The sequence below is a fragment of the Canis lupus genome, chromosome 2 (assembly GCF_048164855.1).
Source record: "Canis lupus baileyi chromosome 2, mCanLup2.hap1, whole genome shotgun sequence".
NCBI lineage: Eukaryota > Metazoa > Chordata > Mammalia > Carnivora > Canidae > Canis > Canis lupus.
Window position 1 is genome coordinate 75,092,700 of NC_132839.1, and position 27,930 is coordinate 75,120,629.

The 27,930-nt window shown below is 40.4% G+C and overlaps 1 protein-coding gene across 3 annotated transcripts; it reads left to right on the forward strand.

Annotated features, from left to right (window-relative positions):
* Positions 1 to 335: 335 nt before the first annotated feature.
* TLR10 (toll like receptor 10) lies at positions 336 to 27,930 on the forward strand. Of its 3 annotated transcripts, none has more exons than XR_012021785.1 (3): positions 336 to 432; positions 3,884 to 3,975; positions 27,541 to 27,930. XR_012021785.1 is itself a non-coding variant. In XM_072807555.1 (3 exons), exon 3 carries the CDS (start codon positions 6,964 to 6,966, stop codon positions 9,385 to 9,387), a length of 2,424 nt encoding a protein of 807 aa, XP_072663656.1. In that variant the 5' UTR covers positions 336 to 432; positions 3,884 to 3,975; positions 6,902 to 6,963; the 3' UTR covers positions 9,388 to 13,858. The 3 variants fall into 3 exon arrangements, 1 of the variants encoding a protein (XP_072663656.1); XR_012021784.1 differs by lacking the exon at positions 27,541 to 27,930 and adding an exon at positions 13,641 to 13,858; XM_072807555.1 differs by lacking the exon at positions 27,541 to 27,930 and adding an exon at positions 6,902 to 13,858.

Here is a 27,930-nt window from a genome sequence, read left to right on the forward strand (position 1 = left end):
TTCCACTCCTAAGAGGTGCCTACAGTAGTCAAATTTACAGAGATGGAGAGTGGAGTAGTGGATGTTAGAGGCTAAGAGGAGAGGGAATGGGGAGTTGTTTAATGGGTCTAGAGCTTCAGTTTGGGAGAATAAAAAGATCTGCAGTTGGGTAGCATGATGGTTGCACAACCCCGTGAATGTGCGTAATGGCACTACACTTAAAAATGGTGGATGTTATGTATGTGAATTTTACTGCGATTTTTTGAAAAATGCCTGAAGATTGTAATGAATTCATGCAACATGTAATGCCACTAGCATGCAGCAGAGGGCAAAAGAGCTTGAGCTTCACTGAAAAGCTTGATTCCAACACCCCTGCAGGCAGTCTAGCTCTGTCAATGAATCCTCTACACATCTACACCTGCAGCTCTGCTGGAGCCGCCACAAGCCCTGGGGGTAAGAACTGTTAGCCTGGTTTGCTCTAACACTCATGAGAAAGAATTAAGGGTTGAATGGGTCTTTTCTAAAGAAGAGATCATTTGATGGGGGAAAGTAGCCTTACTTAGACTTTTAATATTTATTATTTTGTCTATATTAAAGATAAATGAGTGACCTTGGGGGCTACGGATCTAAGAAACTGTCTTGCAGGTGCTTGAGGTTTGGGCTTCCTTTCACTAGTTGCTGATTTAACCCAGTCAGTCCTTTTACCCAGAATGGATGGTCCTATCACTGTGGTGAGGTTTCTCCAGCTTTTATTTTCCTGTGATGCATGTTAATGACATCTGCCATTTGGCTATTCAAAGCATAGTTGTTACTCCGTTACTAGTTTAAAAGTTCTGCATTTGTGTTGTATGTAGAAAAGTAGGAGCACATCTGATTGATTTTGTATGTGTAGATCTTGTTCAGTCGCCTGCAGGGGTCCAGAGTGGCCAAAGATAGCCATGTGGCTGCTGCGGAGGACAGAATGATTAACAGCACCTAGGCGTTTGATTCCTAGGAGAGCTTTCTCACAGACCACCTATACTGAGTTATGAGTTAGAGTTCTATGTACTTCCTAAGTTCTGTTTCAGTTCTTGTTCCTAAGTTCATAACTTAGGAATTCATGTAGGCAAAGTCTTGAGCTTTATGACACCTAGCAGTGTCTAATAACAGCTGCTTGCCACTTCACAGAGAGGCACATGGGGTGGGAAGGGAGGAAGAAGCCACCGTGATGGCTAGCCCTGACAGTGGAATCAATGTTGGTAATCACATCCTAAACGACTTCATTTCAGGTTTTGAAATGCCTACAGTCTGGGTTCTGAAAGGAACCACATAGGTCTGGATTCAAATCCATGCTCTATCTTATTCACTGGGTTTCCTTGGGTAAGTTACTTACCCTCTAAGTTTTAGCTCCTCCCTTTGTGAAATAGGGGATGAAAATAGCTACCATTTTGGTGACTTGTTAAAGGCATTGAACATAATAGCATGTGAAAGCGTTTGCTCTATGCAGCCACATAGGAAGCACTCAAAAAATGTCATTCTTGCTCTTTCTTATGTTGCAAAGATCATTCAACATGCTATGAAGTTTTAACCCCTTCTCTACTTTTTTGCATCACCAGGAAAAGAGAAATTCAATGATTGAGTGTTCTTTGGTAAACCACAATGGTCATTTCATAGTGTCTTTTGATTTGGACTTTCAAATCATAAGCTATTAATGAAAGTCATTCTCTGTTTTTCACTTCCTCTCACCATAGTAGTAATAGTAGTAGGAATATGGTAATATACAATAACACCTATTGAATGCATCTTTCATAAAAAAATTATGCCCTACTTTTTAAAATGTTGTAATGAAATGCCATAGTGCACATATATTGACTGAGAGGTAGGACCTTTTTATTTTATTATATTAAGAGAAGTTCAAAAAGAGTTAGTTCCTCTCCCTTCTTTAGAATAAATTACAGATGAGGTTGTGGTATTGGGTAAGGAGAAGAAGTCAGTAAAATATGGAAGCTATGACACTTCATTTCAGGGGACTTCTGAGGTAGCAATTCTGCATTTTTCAAGGACCATAGCCCCAAACCTTAGGAGCTACAAATTGAAGTACTCTGTGAGACAATAATGTTAAAAACACTTATGTCAGCTTAAGGACTCTAACTGCCTGGGCCACATTGGATCCTGAGACAAAAGGAAAAATCAGTAGTAATGATCCTGTCTTTATGAAAAATGTTGTTCCTTGTGGATTTTTGTTAAAATTAATGTTTAAAAATGTTTCATTAAAATATTATTTATCTTGATTATTGACTTTCTTGGCACCCCTTAAAATTTTTGCCTGAAATCACCCTGCTCTTGGCCTAGATGACTGCCACAATTTGTGATAATCTACACATGGTCACAGTGATTCCTATACATTATCTCTTTTATGCCTCTGCACAAAATACATTTACACATGAAAATATGGAACATTTCGGCAATGAAATAAATAGTCTGTTGACATAGCCACTAAGTGGCTAAGATAGGACTTGAACACAAATCTATTGATGCCTAACACTAAATTCATTCTCTCACCATCTTGCACTGCACCATATCAGGAATTCACAAAATTCATTCATTTGACAAACATTTTTGAGAGCATATTATGTGCCACCTTGTGCTAAGAGATACAAAATTGAAATCACTCATTCATATATACATTCAAAAAGTATTTTCTGAGCCTGTGCTATGTGTACTCTTCTATAGAGTGGGAATACAGTAGTGAACAAGCTCATCAGCCCCTTTCTTCTCTCATGGGTGTAAGAGGTGGAAGGGACAGTCAATAAATTAATGAACTAAGATTTCAGATAGCAGTAAGTGCTCTGTTTTGAAGAGATATAATAAGATGATGTGAACTAATAGCAAGTTGGCCACTTTAAGATTAGGTGGTAAAGTCAGGTCTCTTAAAGGGAATAAACTTTAAGCCAAGATCTAAGTGACAAGAGACATCCAGCCAAGGAAGGATGGGGGAGAGAACATCCCAAGGAGGGGTTAAAGCTAGTACAAGGCTCCAAGGTCAGAACAGATATGGTATGAAGTGAGATCCCAAGAAGAAACAAGAGCAGCTCATGGAAGGTGTTATAAACCAACATCAGGAGTTTGGATTTTGTTCTAAGTGTGACAGTACATAGTTAAAAGGATATAGCCTGGCTGCCATAACAAGATTCACTAGCTTAAACAAGATAGGGCTCAACATAATGGCTCAATCCCTGGCAGTCCTTGTAAGTAATTGATATAAAACCTAAATTGAGTGGCCTTTGCAGACTTACTCATTAGGTTCCTTGGACTGTATAATGGGAAACTTTAAAGAACCAGTATGAATTAGTGAGATATAATTTCATTGTGATTAGGGTATTATAACATATTTGAAAACAAATTTACCTTGACTCACCCTAGAGAACCAGGGTAGCAGAGTTGCTAAGACACCAAGTGCTGGACTCACCATGTATTAACTTTGTGACTCTGGGGCAGTTATATGACCTCCCTAAGCACCACCTTCCATATCTGGAGAAGGTGAACAGTGATACCACTGACACTATAAGGCAGTTATTGTAAGAATAAGGATCAAGCTATATGAAGTTAGTATTACTTAGCTCAGTGAATGCTAGTTGTTATCTAAAAAGACATCAAGTGGCCACTGCCTCATTCGCATGACAGAGTCAACATGGAGATGCTATCAGACTTGCTGAATAGATATAAATGTTTAGATTCATCACACAGAATAAATTATTCAGGTCATCTTAAATATGGGTAATGGATTACTGAATGTGAAGTAATATTCCAGGTTTCCTTTTGTCTGAGTTGTAGCTATTTTGTCCCTTCACCATGTCTATGTATTAATTATCTCATTTATTTATTCCAAACTCAATGAGGAGAGTCTATTACCTGCATTTTACAGATGAGGAAACTCATGGATGCAGAATTCTGAGGACATTGAGAGAAGAGCCAGATTTCAAGTTGTTTGAACACGGAACAGAGATAATTGAAGAAGTAAGATTTTCCCAATATTCATTTTTCAAGATATGTATTAAGTACCTACTCTGCTAGGAACTTTTCTGGGCCCTGGGGCTGTAGCAGTGAATAGAACCAATAGAACTTCTATTCCTACACAGCTTATATTTTAGTAAGGGGATAAGAAAAGAGAGACGATAGGGCAGCTGGGTGGCTCAGTCAGTTAAGTGTCTGCCTTTGGCTCAGGTCATGATCCTGGGGTCCTGGGATCGAGCCCCCACCCCTACCCCCCAGCATTGGGCTCCCTGCTCAGGGAGGAGCCTGCTTCTCCCTCTCCCTCTGCCCTTCCCCCTTCTGGCTCATGCTCTCTCTCTCTCACTCTGTGCTCTCTCTCTCAATTAAATAAAATCTTTTTTAAAAATTTTAAAATATTAAAAAAATGATAAAATAAAAAAACAAGAGAGACTATAAACAAAATAATAAATGTATATGTAAGGTGGTGAGAAGGGTTAGAAAGAAAAATAACTTTAAGATAAGGAGTGTATTCTGGAAAGAGGATGGCAAGTACAAGTTCAAAAGTCTGATGTGGGATCCTACTTGGGAAGTGTAAGGAATGACTAGACAAGAGTTGAAGATGAGGATTGAAGATGTCAGATCTTTCAAGGACTTGGGACTTTCCTCTGGTTGAAATAAGAAACCAGTGGAGGATTTGGAGTAGAGGAATGGCAGATTTTGAGTGCATTTTAAAGATTCCTCTGTCTGTTGGGAGGAAATGATTGAAGAGGCACAAGGCTTGTAGGAAAGACCCCCTGGGACTCTATCAAGAAAGGAGTCAGTAGGGAAGGTGGGGAGAAGTGGTTAGATTCTAATATTAAATTCATAAACTCTTAAACTTTATGTTTTCCCACACCAGGCATTGGGAAAACACCAAGCCAAGGTAAATAGCTTGGTGAGAATTTTCCTGCTTATCCATGTCCAGTACACACTGGCCTTCACTTTCCTTAGACTGGTCACTCCTATAGACAAGAAGAAGGAACAAAAGATATATTCCATGGGAAGATATGGTGTAGTGAGACCTCTCTGTGCTATATACACTGTCCCATTGTTCTGAGGAGCTGTGTGTGCGTGCACCCATGTACCTGTGTAGCCATAGTGTATACATTTTGGCACTGTAGAAAGCCCCCAAGAAATGGAAACTGTTTTCATCATTATTGTTATTGTTTGGCAGTAATCCAGATTGCTTTTGCCATCAACCTGAAGGCCTACAGAACCATAAGGACAGAAACTATTCTGTTTATTCCTATGTTTTGGACCTTCCAAGTATATGAGTAAGTGTTGTAAAAAATAAGATATTAGCTCAATGGACTCTCTATGTCCACAAATATAAAAGTCAAGGAACAATTCCTTGACATGAATTCAGGAGCCCATAGCGCTTGGTAATAAAAAATTACTTCATCGAGAACTTAAAACCCACACAAAACCTGCACATAGATGTTTCTAGCTGTTGTAGTCATAACTGCTGAAACTTGGAAGCAACCAAGATATCCTTCAGTAGGTAAATGGATAAAGAAACTACGATACATCCAGATAATGGACTACTATTCTGTGCTAAAAAAAAAAAAAAAAGCTATCAAACTATGTGAAGGCATGGAAGGATTTTAAGTGTGTATAAGTAAGTGAAAGAGGTTGATCTGGAAAAGTTACATACTGTATGTTTCCAGCTATATGATATTCTGAAAAAGATAAGACTATGGAGACAATAAAAAGATCAGTGGTTGCGGGATCCCTGGGTGGCGCAGCGGTTTGGCGCCTGCCTTTGGCCCAGGGCGCGATCCTGGAGACCGGGGATCGAGTCCCACGTCGGGCTCCCGGTGCATGGAGCCTGCTTCTCCCTCTGCCTGTGTTTCTGCCTCTCTCTCTCTCTCTCTCTGTGACTATCATAAATAAATAAAAATTTAAAAAAATTATTAAAAAAAAAAAGATCAGTGGTTGCCAAGGGGTGTGGAGCAGGGGGAAGACAAATGGGCAGAGCACAGAGGAATTTTAGGGCAGTGAATGTATGCATAATGATAAATGCATGTCATTATACATTTGTCCAAACTCATAGAATGTCCAACACCAACAGTGTGAACTGTAATATCAATTATGGACTTTGAGTGATGACGACGTGTCTGTGTAGGTCCATCAATTGTAACAAATGTGCCACGCTGATGGGGCATGTTGATAATAGGAGAGGCTGTGCATGTGTGGAGGGGGGGTGATATGGAAAATCACCTTTTCCATATGTACCTTCCCCTCAATTTTGCTGTGAGCCTTAAACTTCTCTACAAGAATAAAGTCTTAAAATTGTTTACTTTCAATTGTCTTAAAGCCTCCAGCTATCAAAATGGCACGTAAGGGAGAGTGTTGAGTACGATCTGGCAATGAAGCTCCTAAGTTGAACCAGGAGACAGGCACTTCTACGAACTATTATATATCTCCCTTCTGGGAATCCTCATTTGCTTCAGCGATAGGGATATGGCACAGGTATACATATATATACACTATGCCTGCACAGGTACATGGGCGCACGCACACACAGCTCCTCAGAACAATGGGACAGTGTATATAGCTTGGTAATCTATAACCCAAACTCTCAGATCAAGTCAAAGATTTAATATATAGGTTGGAACCCTGTTCCAAACTCTTGGTGAATAGAGTCAATTCTTGGCATTAAAAATAATCTATACTGGGGCATCTGGGTAGGTCAGTTAAGTGTCCAACTCTGATCTCAGCTCAGGTCTTGATCTCAGGGCCATGCGTTCAAGCCCCACCTTGGGCTCCATTCATTCATTTTAATATTAATATTCATTTTAATAAAAGAATAAGGTATTAAATTATAAATAAATAAAACTATAATCCTACAAGATTTAACAAACAACATAACCACTTAATATTTTAAATATATATCTAAATATCTTTCTAGGATTTTGAGTTCATCTTCATCATTCATATGAGGGAACCAGTGGTAAAATTCTTGGAATTACAATGAAACGTATCAGAAGCATTTATATATTTTGTAGTATTGCTATATCAGTGCAGGGCTGGGCTTCGAAGCTGCCAGAAGAAAGGGAGTTGACAACCAATTGCTCCAACATGTCCCTAAGAAAAATTCCTGCAGACTTGACCCCAACCACAACCACACTGGATTTATCCTACAACCTCCTTTCTCAACTCCAGAGTTCAGATTTTCGTTCTGTCTCTAAACTGAAGGTTTTGATTCTCTGCCATAACAGAATTCAAGAGCTGAATATCAAGATCTTTGAATTTAACAGAGAGTTAAGATATTTAGATTTGTCTTACAACAGATTGAAGATTGTAACTTGGTATTCACTGGCAGGTCTCAGGCATTTGGATCTTTCTTTCAATGACTTTGACACCGTGCCTATCTGTGAGGAGACTGGCAACATGTCACATTTGGAAATCCTAGGTTTGAGTGGGGCAAAAATACAAAAATCAAATTTCCAGAAAATTGCTCATTTGCATCTAAAAACTGTCTTCTTAGGATTGAGAAGTCTTTCTCACTATGAAGAAGGTAGCCTGCCCATCTTAAACACAACAAAACTTCACATTGTTTTACCAATGAACACAAATTTCTGGGTTCTTTTGCATGATGGAATCAAGACTTCAAAAATACTAGAAATGACAAATATAGATGGCAAAAGCCAATTTGCAAGTTATGGAACTCAAAAAAATCTTACTTTAGAGAATTCCAAGACATCTATTTTATTACTTAATAAAGTTGATTTACTCTGGGATGACCTTCTCCTCATCTTCCAATTTGTTTGGCATACGTCAGTAGAATGCTTCCAAATCCAACATCTGACTTTTGGAGGCAAGGTTTATCTCGACCACTATTCATTTGATTACTCAAACACTGTAATGAGAACTATAAAATTAGAGCATGTACAGTTCAGAATTTTTTATATTCCACAGGAGAGAGTCTACTTGCTCTTTACCAAAATGGATATAGAAAACCTGACTATATCAGATGCACAAATGCCATATATGCTGTTTCCTATATATCCTACAAGATTCCAATATTTAAATTTCGCTAATAATATCTTAACGGATGACCTGTTCAAGCAACCTATCCAATTACCTCATTTGAAAACTCTCATTCTGAAGGGCAATAAATTGGAGACGTTTTCTTTAGTGAGTTTCTTTGCCAACAACACATCCTTGAAGCACTTAGATCTGAGCCAGAATCTGTTACAACATGAAAATGGTGAAAATTGCTTTTGGCCAGAAACCTTGATCACTATGAACCTGTCATCCAACAAATTTGCTGATTCTGTTTTCAGGTGCTTGCCCAGAAATATTCAAATACTTGACTTGAATAATAACAAAATTCAAACTGTCCCTAAAGACATTATTCATCTGAAGTCTTTGCAAGAGTTAAATCTTGCATTTAATTTTCTAACTGATCTTCCAGGATGCAGTCATTTCAGAAAACTTTCAATTCTGAACATTGAAATGAACTTAATTCTCAGCCCATCTCTGGATTTTTTTCAGAGCTGTCAGGAAGTTAAGATTCTGAATGCAGGAAGAAATCCATTCCGGTGTACTTGTGAATTAAGAGATTTCATTCAGCTTGAAGAATATTCAGAGGGCATGATGATTGGATGGTTAGATTCATATATCTGTGAATATCCTTTGACTCTAAAGGGGACTCTGCTAAAGGACGTTCATCTTCCTGAGTTATCGTGTAACACAACTCTGTTGATTGTCACCATTGTGGTTATTATGCTAGTTCTGGGGATGGCTGTGGCCTTCTGCTGCTTCTACTTTGATCTGCCCTGGTATCTCAGGATGCTAGGTCAATGGACATTGCAGAGGATTAGAAAAACAACCCAAGAACAGCTCAAGAGAAATGTCCAGTTCCATGTGTTTATTGCATACAGTGAACATGATTCTACCTGGGTGAAGCACGAATTAATCCCCAATCTAGAGAAGAAAGAGAAATTGATTTGCCTTCATGAGGGAAACTTTGACCCTGGCAAGAGCATTATTGAAAATATCATGAACTGCATTGAGAAAAGCTATAAGTCCATCTTTGTTTTGTCTCCCAACTTTGTCCAGAGTGAGTGGTGCCATTATGAACTTTACTTCGCCCACCACAGTCTCTTCCATGAAAATTCTGATTACATAATTTTTATCTTACTGGAACCCATTCCACTCTACTGCATTCCTACCAAGTATCCTAAGCTGAAAGCTCTTATGGAAAAGAAAGCATACTTGGAATGGCCCAAGGATAGGCGTATATGTGGACTTTTTTGGGCAAATCTTCGAGCTGCTATTAATGCTAACTTATTAGAAACCAGAGAGATGTATGAACTACAGACATTTGTGGGGCTGAATGAAGAGTCTCAAGGTTCTGCAATCTCTCTGATAAGAACTGACTGCCTATAAAATCCTCCCTTCCCCTAGGGAGATTGGGGCCTGCATACACTGTTGGGATAGAAGTTGATACAGTCTTTATGATGGTAATTTGTCAATGTCATTAAGATGAAAAATGATTATTTTTTCATGTCAGTTCCTGGAAGGATTTCTAAGAATATATTCTACAAAATCACAAATTTGCAAAGGCTTATGTAAAAAGATTTTCATCCTAACATTGTTTATAATCATGAAAAATTGAAAACAGCTCACATTTCCATAGAATAAAGATTGATTCAATAAATCATAGTTCATTAATGCAACAACATATTACACAGCCATTAAAAAAATGAGGTAGTTCTATATTTACTAGAATGGATAAAATTATACTAATATGATGGTTTACATATTGAAATAAAAGTCTAAATGAATCTCTACCAGTACAATGGTATGGTAACACTGGCTTGGATCTGGGAGCTTGTATTACAGAAAACATTAGGTCTCTATTTGTATATTTCTGTAACATTGGAATTGCTTTAAGTGAATCTGTATTTCTTTTGTAGGTAGAAAAAACAGCAAAGAGATTTTTTGAAGCCTACACATCCTACTCATTTTGCTTGATTCTTCCTTTCTAATCTCATCAGTCATAGAATAAAAACAAGCCTTTTTAAATTTTGCAAGATTATATTTCAAAAAATGCTACTTCCCCTGATGAGAAATTTTTCTGTAGTTTCTATAGGCTTACGTACTTACTATAAAGGAAGAAAATGGCCCTACTTATTTAAGATCTGACACCAATCTCCTTTTACCTCCCTGCATCCTATCATTGAGCCCTATCAGGTTATCGGCCCTTCCCCAGAACATTCAGTCTCTTTCTCTGCCTCCCAGACCCTAGCGTTTGATATCATGATGGACTGTTCAGGGTATCTTACATCTCCTTCAAGGACAATCCAAATGTCAACTCTTTTTTTTTGAAAACTTCGTCACACAAAAAAAAAAAAAAGAAAGAAAGAAAAAGAAAACTTCCTCACTTCCAAGTATGATGTTCCTTGATGCCACATAACACTTCAGACATATTTCTATCACCAAACAGATCATTTATGTTTTTAAAGTTTCCCTTTCTTATTATACTATGAGCTCCTCAAAGGCTAGGACAGACTTCCCTCTGTCCTTATTTTCAGCATCTATTTGCTCAGTCCTTGGTTCAGGGAAGGTGTCAATGAATGTTTATGTTAGGTAAGCTAGAGGAACTTAGCAGGGACCCAACTGGCTTCAGGATAAAAAGGTGAGAAGAACAAGAATCTAGAATTGAAGGATTTCTGAGTATAGCTTGAATCACATGAAATTGCCAGTATGTGGTTGCTCTTGACCTATAAGAACATCTACTTCATTCCATTCAATCTAATAAAACTAATCTCCTAAGCAGGGTAAAATTGGGATCTGCATCTATTTTATTTCCTTACAGTTGCGGTCTTATGAATTCTCATGCTAGTAGTCATTTGAGAAATTGTAATCAAAATGGTCAACCTTGGAGTATAGGGACAGAGTCGGGTGTCAATCTACAAGCCAGGCTGTGGTACCATTTAGCTAATGACCAGTCTACTCCGAGGAGTTAGAGCTCAGTAGCCTTGAGGCTGAGTGTCTCTCTTCTCCCCCCACTGATGAGCCCATAGTCTATTTGGTAGAAGGGGAAACCCAAGGAAACCACAGTGCAGGGAGAGCAGAGAATGGGGAGAATGCATTTCCAACCAGGCTCTCAGCATCTGGGCCACTGCTATTAGTGTGATTTGTGGCTTCTGGAGGAGTCAGACAGATGCTGTTGGAGGATTTTGTAAATTTTGAGTAAATTACTCTGTGTGAGACTCTTACCTTTAAATATTAGTTAATTGGGAGCATGTAAAGTAGGTGACACTAGCCCTGAAGTCACCCAGAATTGAGTCATTCTATAGTAGAATCTGAAGTTTAGTAATACAGTTTTAAAAATAAGTATATTTGATCACAACTAAAAAAAAAAAAAAACAAACAAACGTGTTAGGCATAGCTCTCAGCAATTTCTTGTTTCAGCAGTTGGACTACCCTTCAATCTTACCTATCAGACCACTGTACTATTCCTTTCTCAGAAACTTGGATACCACCAAAAATGTCCTAATTTACTTGGCTTTGACTCTTAAGGCTCATAGCAGAAAATGAATTTTGCATAAGTTTAATGCTGGGACTTGTGCTAGAAGTAGAACCTAGCCTCATGCAAACCTGATGATATATTTTACCCAAGACATCTCATATTCATTGAGAGACCCACTGTGCTCAAGAATGACATTGATTAGGAAGTAAGCATTACACAAGACTGCATGCTATAGTGGGACTGAGCGTAAAGACCCTGATCATGTGTTGAAAATGACTTCAGGTCTTGTGAAACAGCAAGACCTTTTCATTTCCTTGCCATTTGTCAACCTGGAGCTTCTTCCACTTTTTTACCCCTAGGAGACTGAGCTCTATTACTAATGTTCAAGTCTGTCTTGAGGTCTTCAGGGTGCCTTCACCACAACTGTGCATCTCTGCAGATAAATGACAATCTTGTCAGGATGCCACTGGTCCAATGTTGACAGTGTTCTATAGTCTGTAAACATGCCAAAGAGGTCTATACTAACCTGGGATTATAATCCTCTAATTCCAAGTGGTTTCGAGGGAGAAGAGTTTTAAATGTAGTTTATGGCAAATGTTCCAGAGATTCAACTCCTTTGTGAATTATAATGAACGGTTCCAGAAAAGCACAGACTAGGAATATTTAAACTGAGTGAGAGTTTAGAGCTTATGGAGTATAACTCTCACTTTTAAGTGGAAAATTGAGGCTTTGGAATTTTAAATGACTCTCCTAAGCCTGAAGTCAAACATCAGTCTTTTAACTCCTAGACTGAAGAGGATTTTCTTTCCAATGTAGGACAAGGTGCCTCTTACTTTTTGCATTTGATTTTATCTTGATCCTTTCATTTCCATTCTCTACAATGGGGCCCTGGATTGGGCTCCTTGAATATCCTGCTTATACTGTCCATAATTATTTGTGCCTGGACTCTGCAGTCTCTCCCTACTGTCTCACACTCTTCCCCTATTCCATCCCCCAACTCTTTCTTTGGAGGTCTTTCCTTGAATTTCTAAATCCTTCTTAGGGTCTGGTACAGCCAAGACTGGCAATGTTCTTTAAGTGAGATATCCCTGGCTCAGACCCAGACCCACATGGATCCTGGTCTTCATTTGTCCCCTTAAAGATGCTTTCTGATCCTCTGCCGTGCACATGAGGAGCTCTGGAACTCATGCCTACATGGTCCTCTCAGAGTCTGGTGGTTGGGCCCAAATGTGAGTTGGACAATTTGGCAAGCAGATCACTCCTACTGGCTGATGTAGTGTGGGATAACCCAAGATTGGGCCACCAGAGTGGTGAACACACTAATTTGGGGTGACTTTCACATCCAACACAAGATGACTTCCAGGGTCAGAGCTGTTAATAGTCTACCAACAACTCTTGGGTTTGGGCCACCGGTTGGGCTTTGTCCATCTGTGTTTTGACTGTGGTGCCACCTCTTGTCAGTAGAACCTTAGGATAGCAAGCATAGTGGGAGGTGTCTTTTACCTTGCACTCCTCCTCTTCCCCCAACCTCTGGCATTCAGAATGATAATCACCATTGCTGTAGATTCTGTGTCATGTGTTAGGTAGTCCTTCAAGGATGGTTTTCAAGACTGAACACCAGTGGGCCTTCCAATCAATATCCTCTCTTATCTGCCATTGATGTGGTGATGTTGTGCTCTCCCTGTCTTAAGCCATGAAGAAGGAAGTACATATCTTGCAGGAATGGAACTGTGCTTCTGTCTTCAGACATGAACCCCTCACCTGACCTCCCCACTGGTGTTAGTGTGTGGAAGGCAAGGGTTTGGTCAACACCGAAAGACCTCCCATTCTGGAAATGCAATGATTACTACATCAAGAGTCCAAGAGAAGACAAGACTGGAAAATACTTTGTTCTCTGTTTATACCATAAAATTCTGAATGGTAAAAGGGCCAAAACCAAAAATGGTTCACAGTTACCTATGTATTTTGGGGAAGGCTTGCATCAGTGAAACAGTACCAACCTTTTAGAAAGTGTCATTGGAAGGCAGTGTGGATGGATGATACAGTATCATGGTTAAACGTGTGACCAGTATTATAGACATGCTATTGGGGAACTTGAGAGGAAAGAAGAGCTATACTGTTTAATGTAAACAGGCTCTGAAGACCTGTGTCCTTGTGATTACAGCAATGCTACCATTTTCTCCTGATGGGACATATAAATTGAACCAGGGAGAATGCATTGGACAATACAATGCCTGAAGGGATGGTTCCTGAATTTGAACCGGAAGAGATGGTGCTTGGATCCTACAGAGAATCTTTCAACATGCCAACAGGACAATTAACAATACATAAGTAAATCTTCTCTGTCCATCTTCATAAATAAAACACTATACTTCTCATGGGTCCATGTATTTTGAAACATTTTTAAATCAAATTATTTGTAGAGTTAGGAGCTCTGTATTGCAAAAAATCTTTTCCCAGGGCCCTGTACTCCCTGGAGACAGCTCTGGGAAGGAGAATATCCTACCTTATGCAACCAGAACTTACCTTGCTTCTTATTTCTTGGCTGCTTAACTTGGGTTGGTTTTAGTGTAAGTGGTTGACAGCAGGAGAGTTTTGTCTCAGGTCCTAATGGGTCAGGTGGCAAAATTCAATGGTAAGACCCATGGATCTCACAGAATGGCAAAGGCAAATTCTAGTACCACTGTATTAAGGTTGTTAGATATTCCTCCTATGGTTTTTATAAAAAATGGAAAGAAAGAGAGGTGTTTCTTATTTTATGTCATGATGGGTAAAAGCTCCACATTACTAAGTTCTGTTCTCCCTAAGGAAGAAGTTAGATTTTTAGTTATGTCTCAGAACTTTCTAAACCTAATGATCTGAAATATTTAACTTCCTGGCAGCAGTACCTTTGGCCCTGGGGAAAAAATAGGGCAGAGAAAGAAGCTATATATACACAAGGTTAGCTCTAATTGTCCATTAGGACCAATGTCTTCTTTTGATTCCAGGACTCAGTAGTCCTGGGGAGATCCAGAGACCCATCAGCCCTCAACCTCCTCCTGATTCCTTGATTTCTGGAAAAGAGTTGAGTCAGTCTCCCTGATACTGTTATTAGTATGATGGCCATGTGTGTAACAATACAGACTGCCAACACTTCTTGAGGTTTTTATGTGCCAGACACTGTTCTAAGGATGTCATGAGTTATACTTGCTAATTCTCATAGATCTATGAGTTAAACTTTATCATTAGTCTCATGTAACAAAGTACCCAAGGTGCCCAAAAGTTAAGGGTTTATGGCTAATAAATGACAGAAATGCAAGGCAGTCTGATTGTAGTGCCTGCTTTCCTATCTACCATGCTACACCGCCTCCCAAGAGTTTGCTAACTATTGGTTTCATTCATATTTATATTCACCATGAAGATGCTTGTTCCTACTAGACTAGATTGTAAAATACTAGACTGTATTTTTGGATGGAGGTGTCTTGTTGCTTAAGAGTGATTCTCATCATTCAGTGTATAACCCAAATGCTGCCAGGCTTCACTGTGGCTAAAATAAAGCACATCAACATCAATGACCCCAAATTCTTGTCTTACCCCCACCTGCTTAAACAGGACTTCTTGCCCTCCTGTAAAGGTCCCTGTGTATAGTGTTAGGAGATCCCAAGGAGGCTCAGTTCTGCTCACATGTCACATTGTCAGCTACATTCCCCATTTGGCACCACCATAGTCGTCTGCACAATCTAGCTAACTCAGGTGGCTAGAAATGGGGCCTTTCAAAGCCCTTGAAAGAGCCTTGCACTATTGACACTGCTGAGTGAAGGGGCCTCTTAGATGATGTTGCTGTCCATGCTATGGTGTTTTCTCCCAATAATCCCCAATTAATTTATCCTTGAGGTAAGGAAAAGAGTCATGCTTCCCAAAAAAGGGTGTCAACATCTCAGCATTCCAAAGCTGCAATGCTGGAATCCAAAATCTCACCAAGTCAACATGCTCAGCATCTCTCATTATCAGGGAAATGCAAATCAAAACCACAATGAGATATCACCTCACACCTGTTAGAATGCCCATTATCAAAAAGATAATAAATAACAAGTGTTGGCAAGGATGTGGAGAAAAGGGAATTCTCACTCCCTTGAGAAGGGAATTCCTTGTTGGTGAGAATGTAAATTAGTGCAGCCACTAGGAAAACAGTATGACAGTTTCCCAAAAAATTAAAAATAGAAATACCATATGATCCAGCGATTCCAAAGAAAGTGAGAACACTAACTTGAAAAAATATCTGGACCCCCCCTACCCCCGCCATGTTCACTGCAGCATTATTCACAATAGCCAAGATATGGAAAAAACCAAAGTGTCCATTAATAGATGAATGGATAAAGAAAGTCTGGTATAAATCTATCATGGAATATTAGCCATAAAAAAGGAAGGACCTCATGCCATCTGTGACATGAATGGACCTAGAGGCATTGAGCTAAGCGAAATAAGCCACACAGAGAAAGGCAAATGCTGTATGATCTCACTTATATGTAGAATCTAAAAAACAAAATGAAAAAAAAAAAACAAAAAAACAAAAAAACAAATACCAAGCTCATAGATACAGAGAACAGATTCATGTTTGCCAAAAGCTGGCGGGTGGTGGGTGAAATGGGTAAAGGGAAGCAAAGGTATAAACTGCCAGTTATAAAAAAAGTCCTAGGGATGTAACGTACAGCATAATGACTATAGTTAATAACAATGTATTGCATATTTGAAAGTTGCTAATAGGGTAGATCTTAAAAATTCTCATCCCAAGAAAAAACGGTTTTGTAACTATATACGATGATGGACGTTGACTAAATTTATTGTGGTGATCATTGCACAGTATATACAAATTTCAAATCATGTTTTACACCTGAACTAATGTAATGTTGTACGTCAATCATGTCTCAATTTAAACAGTTAGGAGAGAAAAATAAGACAATCATACTAGTGTTTACAGCTTATTTAAAAATACTTTGAAATTTAGTGTCATATTAAATAACCCTGTTAGAAAACAGATAAACCTCTAAAAATAAAACTGAAAATTACTCAACTGGATGCACATAAATATACATCATAAACCACCAAATCTGTAATAGCCAATTAACTTTAAAAAAAAAAATAAGAAGTGGCTAGGGGCACCTGGGTGGCTCAGTGGTTGAGAGTCTGCCTTCGGTTCAGGTTGTGATCCTGGGGTCCCAGGATTGAGTCCTGCATCAGGCTCCTCATAGGGAGCCTGCCTCTCTCTCTGTGTCTCTCATGAATAAATAAAATTTTAAAAATAAAAATAAAAAGTGGTTATATACACAACCTCAGAAAACTTCATGATTAAAACCCACTAAGAGGAAAAACACTGCATATTCATTACAATAAAAATAGTCCTAGGAGTATGTGTAATCAACCTAACTGGTGAAAACTTTCTATAACTATTATAATATGAAAATAAAAATTTCTGTTCATTTTTAAAACATTGCCAAATACTCATTTGGGCTCTTTTCTATAATATTTTTCTGAAAAGTAGAAGTGAAAAAATCACTAAACGTTTTGATGCTTAGTAATAAATTTATGAGTGTTTAGTTGTGAATACTTAGCCAATTAGGCAAAAATTAATTTTGATCCTTTGCTGCTTCCCTTTCAGTTTTTGTCCATTATCGTTCCAGGGCTCATAATTGTATAGAGACCACAAAGTCATGTCATCTTTCTCAGTCTTTACAATTTATATAGCAAATTTGAATTAAAATTTAAAAAAAAATTTATTCTTTAGAAAGTTAAAAAAATCAGGGCACCGGGGTGGCTCAGTGGTTGAGCATCTGCCTTTGGCTCAGGTGGTAATTCCAGGGTCCTGGGATCGAGTCCCGCCTCAGGGTCTCTGCAGAGAGCCTGTTTCTCCCTTTATGTCTCTGCCTTTCTCTGTGTCTCTCATGAATAAATAAATAAAATCTTAAAAAAAACAAAACTTCAAAAAATCTGCTCCCCCAAGCCAAGCATGTTTGGGTTATAAAATGAAAACAAATAGCTGAACTACATATGTTGCCCAAGATTAGAAAAAAAACCCTCTGTCCTCAAAACCAAGTGTGCACATCTCAGCACTCCAAAGCCTCGGTGCTGGGATCCAGAGTTTTATTGAGCCTCTCATGAAATCTATTTGTTCAGCAGTCACTCCTAACATTTGTGGGAGCTCCGAACCACTCCAGGGGCCAAGGAGCATGCTTAGCACCTCATCCCTCCCACTTTCCTTATTCCTTTTACCTCTCCTTTGCAACCCTGCCCCCTGCCCCCACCAAGTACTCTTTCCTCCTCCCACCTATGCATATTAATATACACACAGAAACGGGGAGGAGTGAACATCATCCAACTAGCCCAACTTTTATTCCCAGTTTGGTTTCAGTTAGAACACACTGCTACATATTTTATTAGGCAAATTGGATGGAGACGTTTGCCCCATAAGGAGGCCCACAAGAGGATGAGGGTGGGGTGAGGATGAACAAATTCTCCATTGTCAGAACCTTAGAAAACCTTAGACCCAACATCTTCCTTAGGCTTTCAAATAAGCAGGAAGCTCGATCAGCTTGCAACTGACTTGATATTATAGCTAAAACCTGAAAGGACAGCAGTTCGCTTTTAATTTTTACATCTCTCGGTCTTAAAACTTAGCTACAAAAAAACAAAAACAAAAACAAAAACCCACCAAAAACAAAACCCCCCAAAAATTAGCTTCAGGTCCCAAACTAGAAAGAACAAAAATGATATACGGAGGTCATTAAAAAGGAGAAACCAAACCAAATAACAACAAAAAAAGAAAATGAGAGAGAAAAGGACCGAGAGAGAGAGAGAGAGAGAGAGAGAGAGAGAGAGCAAGCTGGCAGGCGCCCACTATCCTGCAACTTCTCATTTTGCAGCGCGCCTCTAACCTTAAAGCAACGGCCGGCCCGGTGGAAGGCAAACGCCCTGGGGTTCACCAGTTTCACTTCACTGGTTCCCTCCTCACCGGGGATGGAAAGCAGAAGTTCACCACATGAAAATAGACCCCGTTGGGCATGCAACAGCAACACCGTCAGCAAAGCGTCTCTTCCTGTTAGTTCACTTCTTCAATTCTCAGCTTGGCTCTTTGCAACCTAATTAGTCGGGCTCTATGAGAAACCCTGCCTGGCCTTGAACCGGTGGCTTTACAGTGTTTGCTGAAGCTCCTGACCGCCCAGTGTTTCGGAAAGTCTGCTCTAAATTCCTTAATGGGCCCTTGTGCCGGAGAAAGAACTACAGGGAAAAACCTTTCTGACCCTCTCCAGAGCTCACCTTGACCCGGGGCACCTGTCCCAGTAGTCAGTCTTCAGAGAGCGGACCTGCAAGGGACTCAGGGCGTTGGGATGTTGCAAGAGAGCTGCCCTGATTTTTCTTTTGCTGTTTTCCCAGTTTTCTTTCTTTTTCCTCTTTTGCTACCTCGGAAAGGCAGAGAGTGAAGCTGCTTTTTGGGTCTACTCAATTCTTATTCCTGTCTCCAATCAGAAATAAGTGGGAAAAGAAAAAAAAGAAAGAAGAAAGAAAGAAAGAAAGAAAGAAAGAAAGAAAGAAAGAAAGAAAGAAAGAAAGAAAGAAAACAGAAAGAGAGGGGGGAGGGAGAGAGAGAGAGAAAGAAGGGAGGGAGGGAGAAAGACGGAAAGAGAGAGGAAGAAAGAAAAGAAAGAAAAGGAAGGAAGAAGAAAGAAGGAAAGAAAGACAGAAAGAAAGAAAGAAAAGAGAAAAGAAAGAAAGAAAGAAAGGAAGGAAGGAAGGAAGGAAGGAAGGAAGGAAGGAAGGAAGGAAGGAAGGAAGGAAGGAAGGAAGAAAGAAAGAAAAGGATCAACAGTGGAAACCAGGGAAAGTCCTTGAAAGCCGGAACCTTGCTGCAGCCTCAGCATCACACCTGAGAGCTTGTTAGCGGCCTCACCTGAAAACTTGTTAAAAATGTAGTATTTCATGATTCATCCCAGACCTACTGAATTAGAATCTGCATTTTAACACCCCCCCCCCCCCGCCCCGTGATTCCTACGTACAATAAGGTTTGAGAAACTTGGAAAAGAAACTCGAAAAATGAATTCAAGTCTTGCCCCCAAGGGCGTGCCCTTGGGTGAAATTTTGGGATCACAGCGACACCTTGTGGTCGCCTTGGTAGTTGCTGTTGTGCTTTCCGTGGGGGACAAGCAGCACCTGAGGGCAGCGGGTTGGTTCATCCCTGGATCCCTGGAGCGACAGGTGACCGTTGTACCAGCGCCCACGGGTCTCTCTCCACCACGCTGTCAACGGAAGGGATCCGGGCCCTCTTTGAAGGATGCCTTCTGCTGGAGCTTAGGACGGCTGGTGGGCAGCTGAAACAGCAGGACAACAGATCTCAAAGCATTTCTTCACCCTTCACTAGACTTTTCATAAAATTCACAAAGCCATTAAAACTCAGAGGCACAAGATGGTTCTGGAGATCACCTAGATGAGTGGTCCTCACCTGTCGAGGATGACGATCACGATATAATATGGTTATTACTGAACATTTGTTTCAAGGGCTGGTCTAAGTGCCTGCATGCATGAAGTCCTTTAAACTCCACAAGCCAGCGAGGCAGATGATAGTATATTATCTCTGTTTTGTGGATCCTCATCCACTAATTTTGTTAGTAGTCGTTGTTGGTTGAGAAATATCTAGACCGACATGAAACTATTATGATGAATCTCGTAACTCTCGAAAATAAATTTGCATTGAACGAAGCTCGATGGCTTCATACAATACATATTTTGGGGAAGAGTAGTGCAGATGTAGAAGGTTTGTTATCTTACTCAGCCTCAGGCTGTGCTTGGGCACAGAGAGACTTTTGGCTTCTTGCAACAGCTCCAAGGCTCTCCAAAGGATTCGTAGCCCACAGGCTGGGAATCCCCAATGTAGAAGCAACCCTATTGTTGATGCCATACCATACAATCCTGAACACACCTGATTTTATCTGGGCTCTGATCCACAAGAGGATCAAGGCCTGCCTTGGCCTTGGATGGCAGACTTTGGGGAGTAGCAGATGAGGACATTGACTTCAAGGAAGTTACCAATGGCTACACCTCTAGCTTGAAAAGCTACACTATAGTGTCCATGGCCAATCTCTTTGTTCTGTTCTCCAACCTATACACCCTAGGAAGAATAATTTTCCTAAAGCACAGTTATTTATTTGGGTTAGTCTCCAACTCAAAATTAACTCCAATTATGCCCAGCTGGCTACATGAGATAAAGCCCATTCTGATTACCTTGGCTTTCAAAGCAAAATCTTACACCAACTAATCACTTGCTTGTCGCTATTCTCTTCATGTCTCCTATGCTGTCTAGACTATTCCTCGTGTCCTCTGGGTTGTCAGGCCTCAGAGGAGACCTCTACGAGGCCAGCTAGTGGCTAGGGTGACCCTCCCTGGGAAGTCTCGCCTTGGTTAAGTCACTTGGAATGCAGTGTTAGATCCTACGTAGACACAGAAGTTTGACAGCCTTCTCTTAAGAGCAAACGGAGGTTTACTGTAAAAAATATAATTACTGATTTGACCACATAAGTGCACATGCTGGTGGGTATTCTCTTCTACTGGCCCTTATTGGAAGAAGTAGCTTGGTCAGCATGAGTCTTAGCCGTTTCTTGTTTCTGGCTGCCCAGTATCAATTCCCTCTTCCTAAAAATACATTATTTCCTTTTTAGGCATCATTTCTTCCCACTGGATATAGTCTGTGAGACAGTGACCAAGATTCTGGCACTTTCTGGTTAATGGGTAGAGAGGTGGCCCAGGTTCTTCTTTTTTTTTTTTTTTTTTTTTTTTAAGATTTTATTTATTCATGAGAGACACACAGAGAGAGAGAAGCAGAGACACAGGCAGAGGGAGAAGCAGGCTCCATGCAGGGAGCCTGACATCCCATGTCTCCAGGATCACACCCTGGGCTGCAGGCGGCGCTAAACCGCTGCGCCACTGGGACTGCCCAGTGGCCCAGGTTCTTAGAACAGTAGATAATTGCATGCTCTCTTCCTGTATTTCAATCTTGACCAAAGGATCAAAGAAATAGAAAATAATTCTATTTTATCTCCACACTGGTGCCCTGGTCTTCTTCCGGAGCAGCTTCTTTTAGATTTCCTGGTGGTCTTCAAATTCTATCCTCCAGGGGAGGAGGTAACTGGGTGATGGGCATTAAGGAGGGCACATGATGTAAAAGACTGCTGAATCACTGAACTCTACCTCTGAAACTAATAATATACTATATGTTAATTAATTGAATTTAAATTTAAAAAATTGTTTTAAATTCTATCCTCCAGAAATATCCTAGTTCCTGTTTCCAAGTCTCCATTTCACTGATTCTGTGAGCCCTTGACATCCTTCCCCCTCCCAAAAAAAAAACTTGAAGTTAATATGCTATGCAACTATTTCTAGAATATGTTGTGTAAAAAACAACCCTTCAATTCTCAGTTGTTTATACCAACAAGAATTTATTTTCCAAAGTCACAGTAGTTTGGGTCAGCTGGGGCAGTTGTGTTTCAGACTTCAGGTCTGGTTAGGTCTGTTCCACGTGCCTCTCATCTGAAGACAGAAGCAGCTCTTCAGGGCATGCTCTTCTCATGGTAGATGGTATGGGGCAAGGTAGCCCACACAAGCACATTTAAAATCTCTGTCGAGCATTATACATGTTAGTCTGCATTTCGTTGGCCAAACCAAGTCACATGGTCAAACTTAAACTCACTCGTGCGGGGATATGTATTCTGCTTTACTCTATATGCAGGCACCACAAAGTCCCCATTGAAAGGGCATTGGCGTATTTGTATCCTGTTGCAAGTAGAGGGTGCAAAATTAGGACCATTAACCTACCTTGGTTAGCCAGAAAGTAATAAAATGTTAACAGAAATTAATTTCAACATAGTTAATTTTATCCATCTTTGCCATGATGGTTTGTGTTGTCTACCTCTTGTTTAAGAAATTTCTGGTCCTGGGACGCCTGGGTGGCTCAGTGGTTGAGCCACTGCCTTTGACTCAGGGTGCGATCCTGGAGTTCCAGGATCGAGTCCCACATCCGGCTCCCTGTGAGGAGCCTGCTCTCCTTCTGCCTATGTCTCTGCCTCTCTGTGTTCTCTCATGAATAAATAAATAAAATCTTAAAAAAAAAGAAATTTCTGGTTCTTTGACCCAGGAATATGGTAAAGATAGTCCTTTTTATTTTGCTTTTCACATTGAAGTGGGCACCCAACTTTGAATATTTGCTAATGGCTGACCAATTGGCTCAGTCTTGGTTTTGTTTGTTTGTTTGTTTTAAAGATTGATTGATTGATTTTAGAGAGAATGTGTGTGCACATGTGAGCAGGGCCTCCGAGGGGCCAAGGGAGAGGGAGAAAGAATCTCCAGTAGACTTCCTGATGAGCATGGAGCCCATGGGGGTGGGGATGGGGGAGCTCAATCCCAAGACCCTAAGATCATGACCTGAACCAGAACCAAGAGTTGGACGCTTAACAGACTAAGCCACCTGTGTGCCCCTGCAGCCTTATTTTTTGAATAGTTCATCCTATTCCCACTGACCTGTAATGCCACCTTTGCCATAGACCAAGCTTCCATAAATGCCAGAGTGCCTTTCTGGATTCTCTCTTCTGTTTCATTATTCTGTTCATCAACTTCAGGGCTGATATTGCCCTTCTCAATTATTCCATGTTTAATCTTTATTTAGAATCAACCTATCAAGTTCCACATATGCACACTAAAAATATCGATCAATATTTTGTTTGGAATTTCTTTGAATTAAAGATTAATATGGGGGGAAAGAGGTTTTTCAAGATAATAAGTCTTCCTCCCAATGGAGGGCTTCTAATTGCATTCTGCAAAGTTTTATAATTTTCTTCTTATAGCATGCAATCATTTGTTAGATTTATTCCTAGAAATTTTATTTTTATGCTGTGATTTAAATGTAATCTTTTAAAAATTACATCTTTTAATTATTTGCTGCATATATAGAGAGAACATGATCAATTTTTGTATGTTGCTCTCAAAGCCAGCAATCTTTATCATATAGCTACCATTTATATAATCCTTACCATGTGCCAGGCACTGTCCTAAGCATTTTATATGTATAGAATACATTCAAATTCACAATGACTCTCTGAAGGAGGTATTATTATTATAACTATTTATATATAAGGGAACTGATGTTTAGAGAAGTGCAGAGAGATTAAATAAATTGTCCCAGATCACAAACGGTGAAGCCAGGATTCAAACTCATTGTCCAATATCCAGGGCTATAACCATGAAACTGTATTTGCCTCTTAACCTTGTCAAGCTTTTGCATTAATTCAAATGATTTGCTTGCCTAGTCTCTTAGGTTTGCTGTGTAAACCATGAAAACAACAAATACTTTAAAAAAACAACTAGCAAATACATAGTTAACACACTATTGAAGCTGTGCAAGGGTTGTGTGTGTGTGTGTGTGTGTTAGAAGGAGGAGCTTTATAAAAAGCAGCATTCTCAGAGCAAATGGAATTCCCCAAACCTTTGGGATTGCTGGTATACTTCACGGAGGAGCCAGGCATTTCAGGCAATGCAGTACTAGTCACGTCAGGGCATCCAGAGAGGCCTGAAAGGGGAAAGAGGCCCAGGGCCAAGTGCAACAGACAGTGTCAAATGACAGGCCCTCTCCTTCCCCACCCCACCCCCAGATTTGTGCTGAATCCAAGGCCATTTGGGCCCCTCCCTCTCACAGAGCCAGGCCTAGGGGGCCATCTCTGGAGGCTGAAATACGACAATCCCATGGGCTTCTGCTCCAAACAGGCTTGTGTTTGAAACCACTGTATACTTGGCTCTGGTTGTACACACATGACTTTCCTGGTGCTGGAAAAAAGCGGGGAGGGGGAATCAGGAGGATGAAAGGGGAGGTCTTGAGGGATGGGGAATTCTTTTTCCAGTCTAGTGAATGAGGTTAATAAGTGGAAAAATAAAACTACTCTCCGTGAAGGGTCTTTGGAAGGGTTACCAGGCCACAGTAATTAAAAGCAAATTAAAAGGCTATATCATTCATGCAGCCTCAATGGCCTGTCACAGCTCTGAGGGAGCTGAGTCTGCTTTGGGGCAGTGGAGGGAGAGCGGGCAGGAGGGAGGGTGGGAAGGAGGGAGAGCGGGGAGGACTGGGGGTCCTTGCATGTGGGGTGGCCACCAACGAGAAGCAGGGATCCCGCCTATGTCTCCCTCTGTGGCATCCCAAATGCTAATTCATGAATTAGGGAATTGATGGGATGATCATCTTCCAAAACCCCACGACAGACTGAACATTTGTTCACACATTTCCAAGAAATGTTTTCTAGGGCTTTGTATGGTGTGGAAAAAAACCCACACCGAGCCAACCTTCAGTTTGGTCATCTTGAGGGAGTCACTTGATTCTCTCTCTGGCTCTCAGTTTCCCCTCTGTAAAATGAAGGTGCAAACTAGATAAAAAAAAAAAAAAATTTTTTTTTTTTTTTCCAAACAAGTGCTCTCCTGAGTCTTCTCTGAAACTCGGGGCAGGTAGGAAGAAGAGAGATAAAAATATTCATTAAGCAATTCAGCCCTTACGGCTTCTGTCATTTTTGACCTCAGACCACTTGTGACATCACCTGGTTGAGCAGTTAATTCTAACAAGCTCATTTCTGTGACATGCTAATGCTGTCCACAGTTCTGGGTGACCCCAGAGGTCTAGGCGCTGCCTCTGCACGGGTTTGGCCCCTCTTGCCACCTCGTAGGAGGTGTGGAAGGCAGCCCACATCATGTCCTTCTCAGGAAGACTGACCTGTGACAAGCCACTGGGTGGGGAGAACTCAGGCAGGTTCTGGGCCAGCAGAGGAAACCTTGAGGCCCACGTCGAAGTGGGTCCCAGAGAGCTACATCTGTATTGCATGAGAGTCTAGAGTTTCCCCATGAAACCTTTCTTGAAACCCCAAATTCGGGTTGTGATGTTGTTCCTGTTGTCCAAAGCACCCTGGTTATTTGCTAACCGAGAACTTAAAATTTGTTAGTGGTATTGCCTGTATCCATACCCAGGCTGCATGTGCCCTTTCTCTGGTCTTGAGGTCAGAAACCATGACTTTACCCAAAAATCCCCGCACCTAGCAAAGTCCTCACCATACAAAGGTGACGATATTCTTCAAAAATAGCAGCAGCAATATTTCCAGTGTCAAACGTTCCATTCCCCTCCCCAAGGCAGGATCTATTTCCCCTCCCCTCGGGGATGGGTGGGGAGGGGCAGCTCCGTGACTGCCTCCACAAATAGAATCCTGCAGAAAGCTTGATTTCCAAGGCTAGATTATAAAAAGAAATAAGGCTTCTGCTGGACGCCACCTCCCTTGGGATGCTCACCCTTGAAACCAGCCACTAGCTTGTGGGGAGCAAACGATGCCCCCAGCTGACAGCCAGCTTCCACTGCCAGACAGATGAATGAAGGGACCTTCCAATGATTCCATCCTGTAGACTTCAAGTCTTCCAGTTGAGGCATCAGACATGGGAGGGCAAGACAAGGTGTCCCTGGTTTGTCATGTGCAAATTCTTCACCCACAGAATCTGTGAGCATAATAAATGATGGCACTGCACCACTAAGTGTTGGGGATGTTGCCCAGCCCTAGTGTTTGGAACAGTGGTCTATGATAGACACTAAATACATCAGTGAACAGCCAGCTGTAGGTTCTAGAGGATCCCTGTACCCTCCTGGACCCTCCGAGGATGTAGAAGAGAGAGAGAGTCATTTCAGGAAGTAAGTAGAAGTATACTTTGTTTCTCTAAAGAGTTAAGGCATATGTATCTATAAATACCTACTCGACTATAATAATAGAAAAGATTCTTTTAAAAATCAGGATCCTATCAAGCCATGAAAAAACATGGAGGAAACTTTAATGCATATGGCTAAGTGGAGGAAGCCAATCTGAAGAGCCTATTGACTGCAGGTTACAGCTACTAAGACCTTCTGGAAAAGGTGTAAGTAAAAAAAAAAAAGAGAGAGAGAGAGAGAGAGGAGAAGGTGTGAGTATGGGAGCAATAAAAAATATCAGTGGTCGCCAAGGTTTAGTGGGGAGAAGATGAATAACAGCGCACACAGGATTTTTAGGGCACTGAGACTATTCTATATACTATAACGGCGGATACATGTTATTATATACCCAAAGCTATAGGATGTACAACACTAAGCGTGAACACTAAGGTAAACTATAGGCTTCATTGGTTTGTCAGTGTTGGTTTCGAGATTATAGTGTTGGTTTCTCGACTATAACAAATATACCACTCTGGTGTTGATGGTGGGGTCACCTGTGCTTGGGTGGGGACAGGAAGTATATGGGAAAATCTGCATTTCCTATTTAGTTATGTTTTCTTTCCATTCCATTTTGCGGTAAACCTAAACTGCTCTAAAAAAATAAAGGTTGGGGCACCTAGCTGGCTCAGTCAGTAGAGCATGAGACTCTGGATCTTGGGGTTGTGAGTTTGAGCTCCATGTTGAGTGTAGAGATTACTTTAAATATAAATTAAAATAAATTAAAAATAAGGTCTATTTCTTTAAAGGCCATTTAAATATGGCCTTATTTAACAGCCTAGGGATTCCTTCTTCCCTCTCTCCAACCTTCTTGCAAACAAACAAGCTGTGGGTTTCTGGTGTTTGCATCATTGCATTAGAGCTTGAGGGTGAATCCAACCATGTACACCATGGGTTAATTTGCCCCAGGACTTAGTCTTTCCTTCTTCTTTCCTTTCTTTGGTGGACTGCATGTTAGCTGGGAGCTGATCTGTTTCTAACATAATTTAAGGAGTCCTCTGTTGTTGCTTTGAGTGACAGGAAAAAAACTTGAGCCTTAGAAGGCACAGAACTAAATGAATGGCTTAGGAAGAGATTAAAACAAGGACTCCAGGGCAGTTTGAATAATTAATTAAGCCTTCATTATCCTTGTTTCTCTAACAGTTATTAATTAACTCTTTTCTATAAAAATATCAAGGGAATCATCATTCTTAAAACTGGCCAACATAAACGTGATGTTTAATTTTGTGTTGTAATTAAAATTGGATGTTAAAATGGGCTTTTATTGTTATATCTATTTATTTAATAGGTACCTCCTCAGAAAATTCAGCAGCTGACCATGTCGTTTCCACATGATCTGGATAGAAGCTTAATTTATATGGACGTGTGTGCATGTTTACACAGTTGCTAAACATCTTGGAAGAAGAGTGGTTGTCTCTCTGTGCCACAGAAATTTCTAACCTCCATGGGAGTAGAGATTTGATGACTGGGACACCAAAGGTTCAGTGGGTTGTGACACCACAGGACAGGAAAATGCATGACCAGAAGCCTAGGCTGACAAGGGGGAAGTCTAAGAGCTGTTCTGTGAGGTTTTGCATAGAAATCATCATAACAATATGTTGGCTACTTGGATTGAAATTTAAGAAAAAGAAATCATTATAACAGAGAGTTTCTTTTTATTAGTTAAAATATTTTAAGA

Bases quoted from the DNA above. Each gene is read 5' to 3' on its own strand.
- TLR10 (XM_072807555.1), top strand. From the start codon at position 6,964: ATGAAACGTATCAGAAGCATTTATATATTTTGTAGTATTGCTATATCA.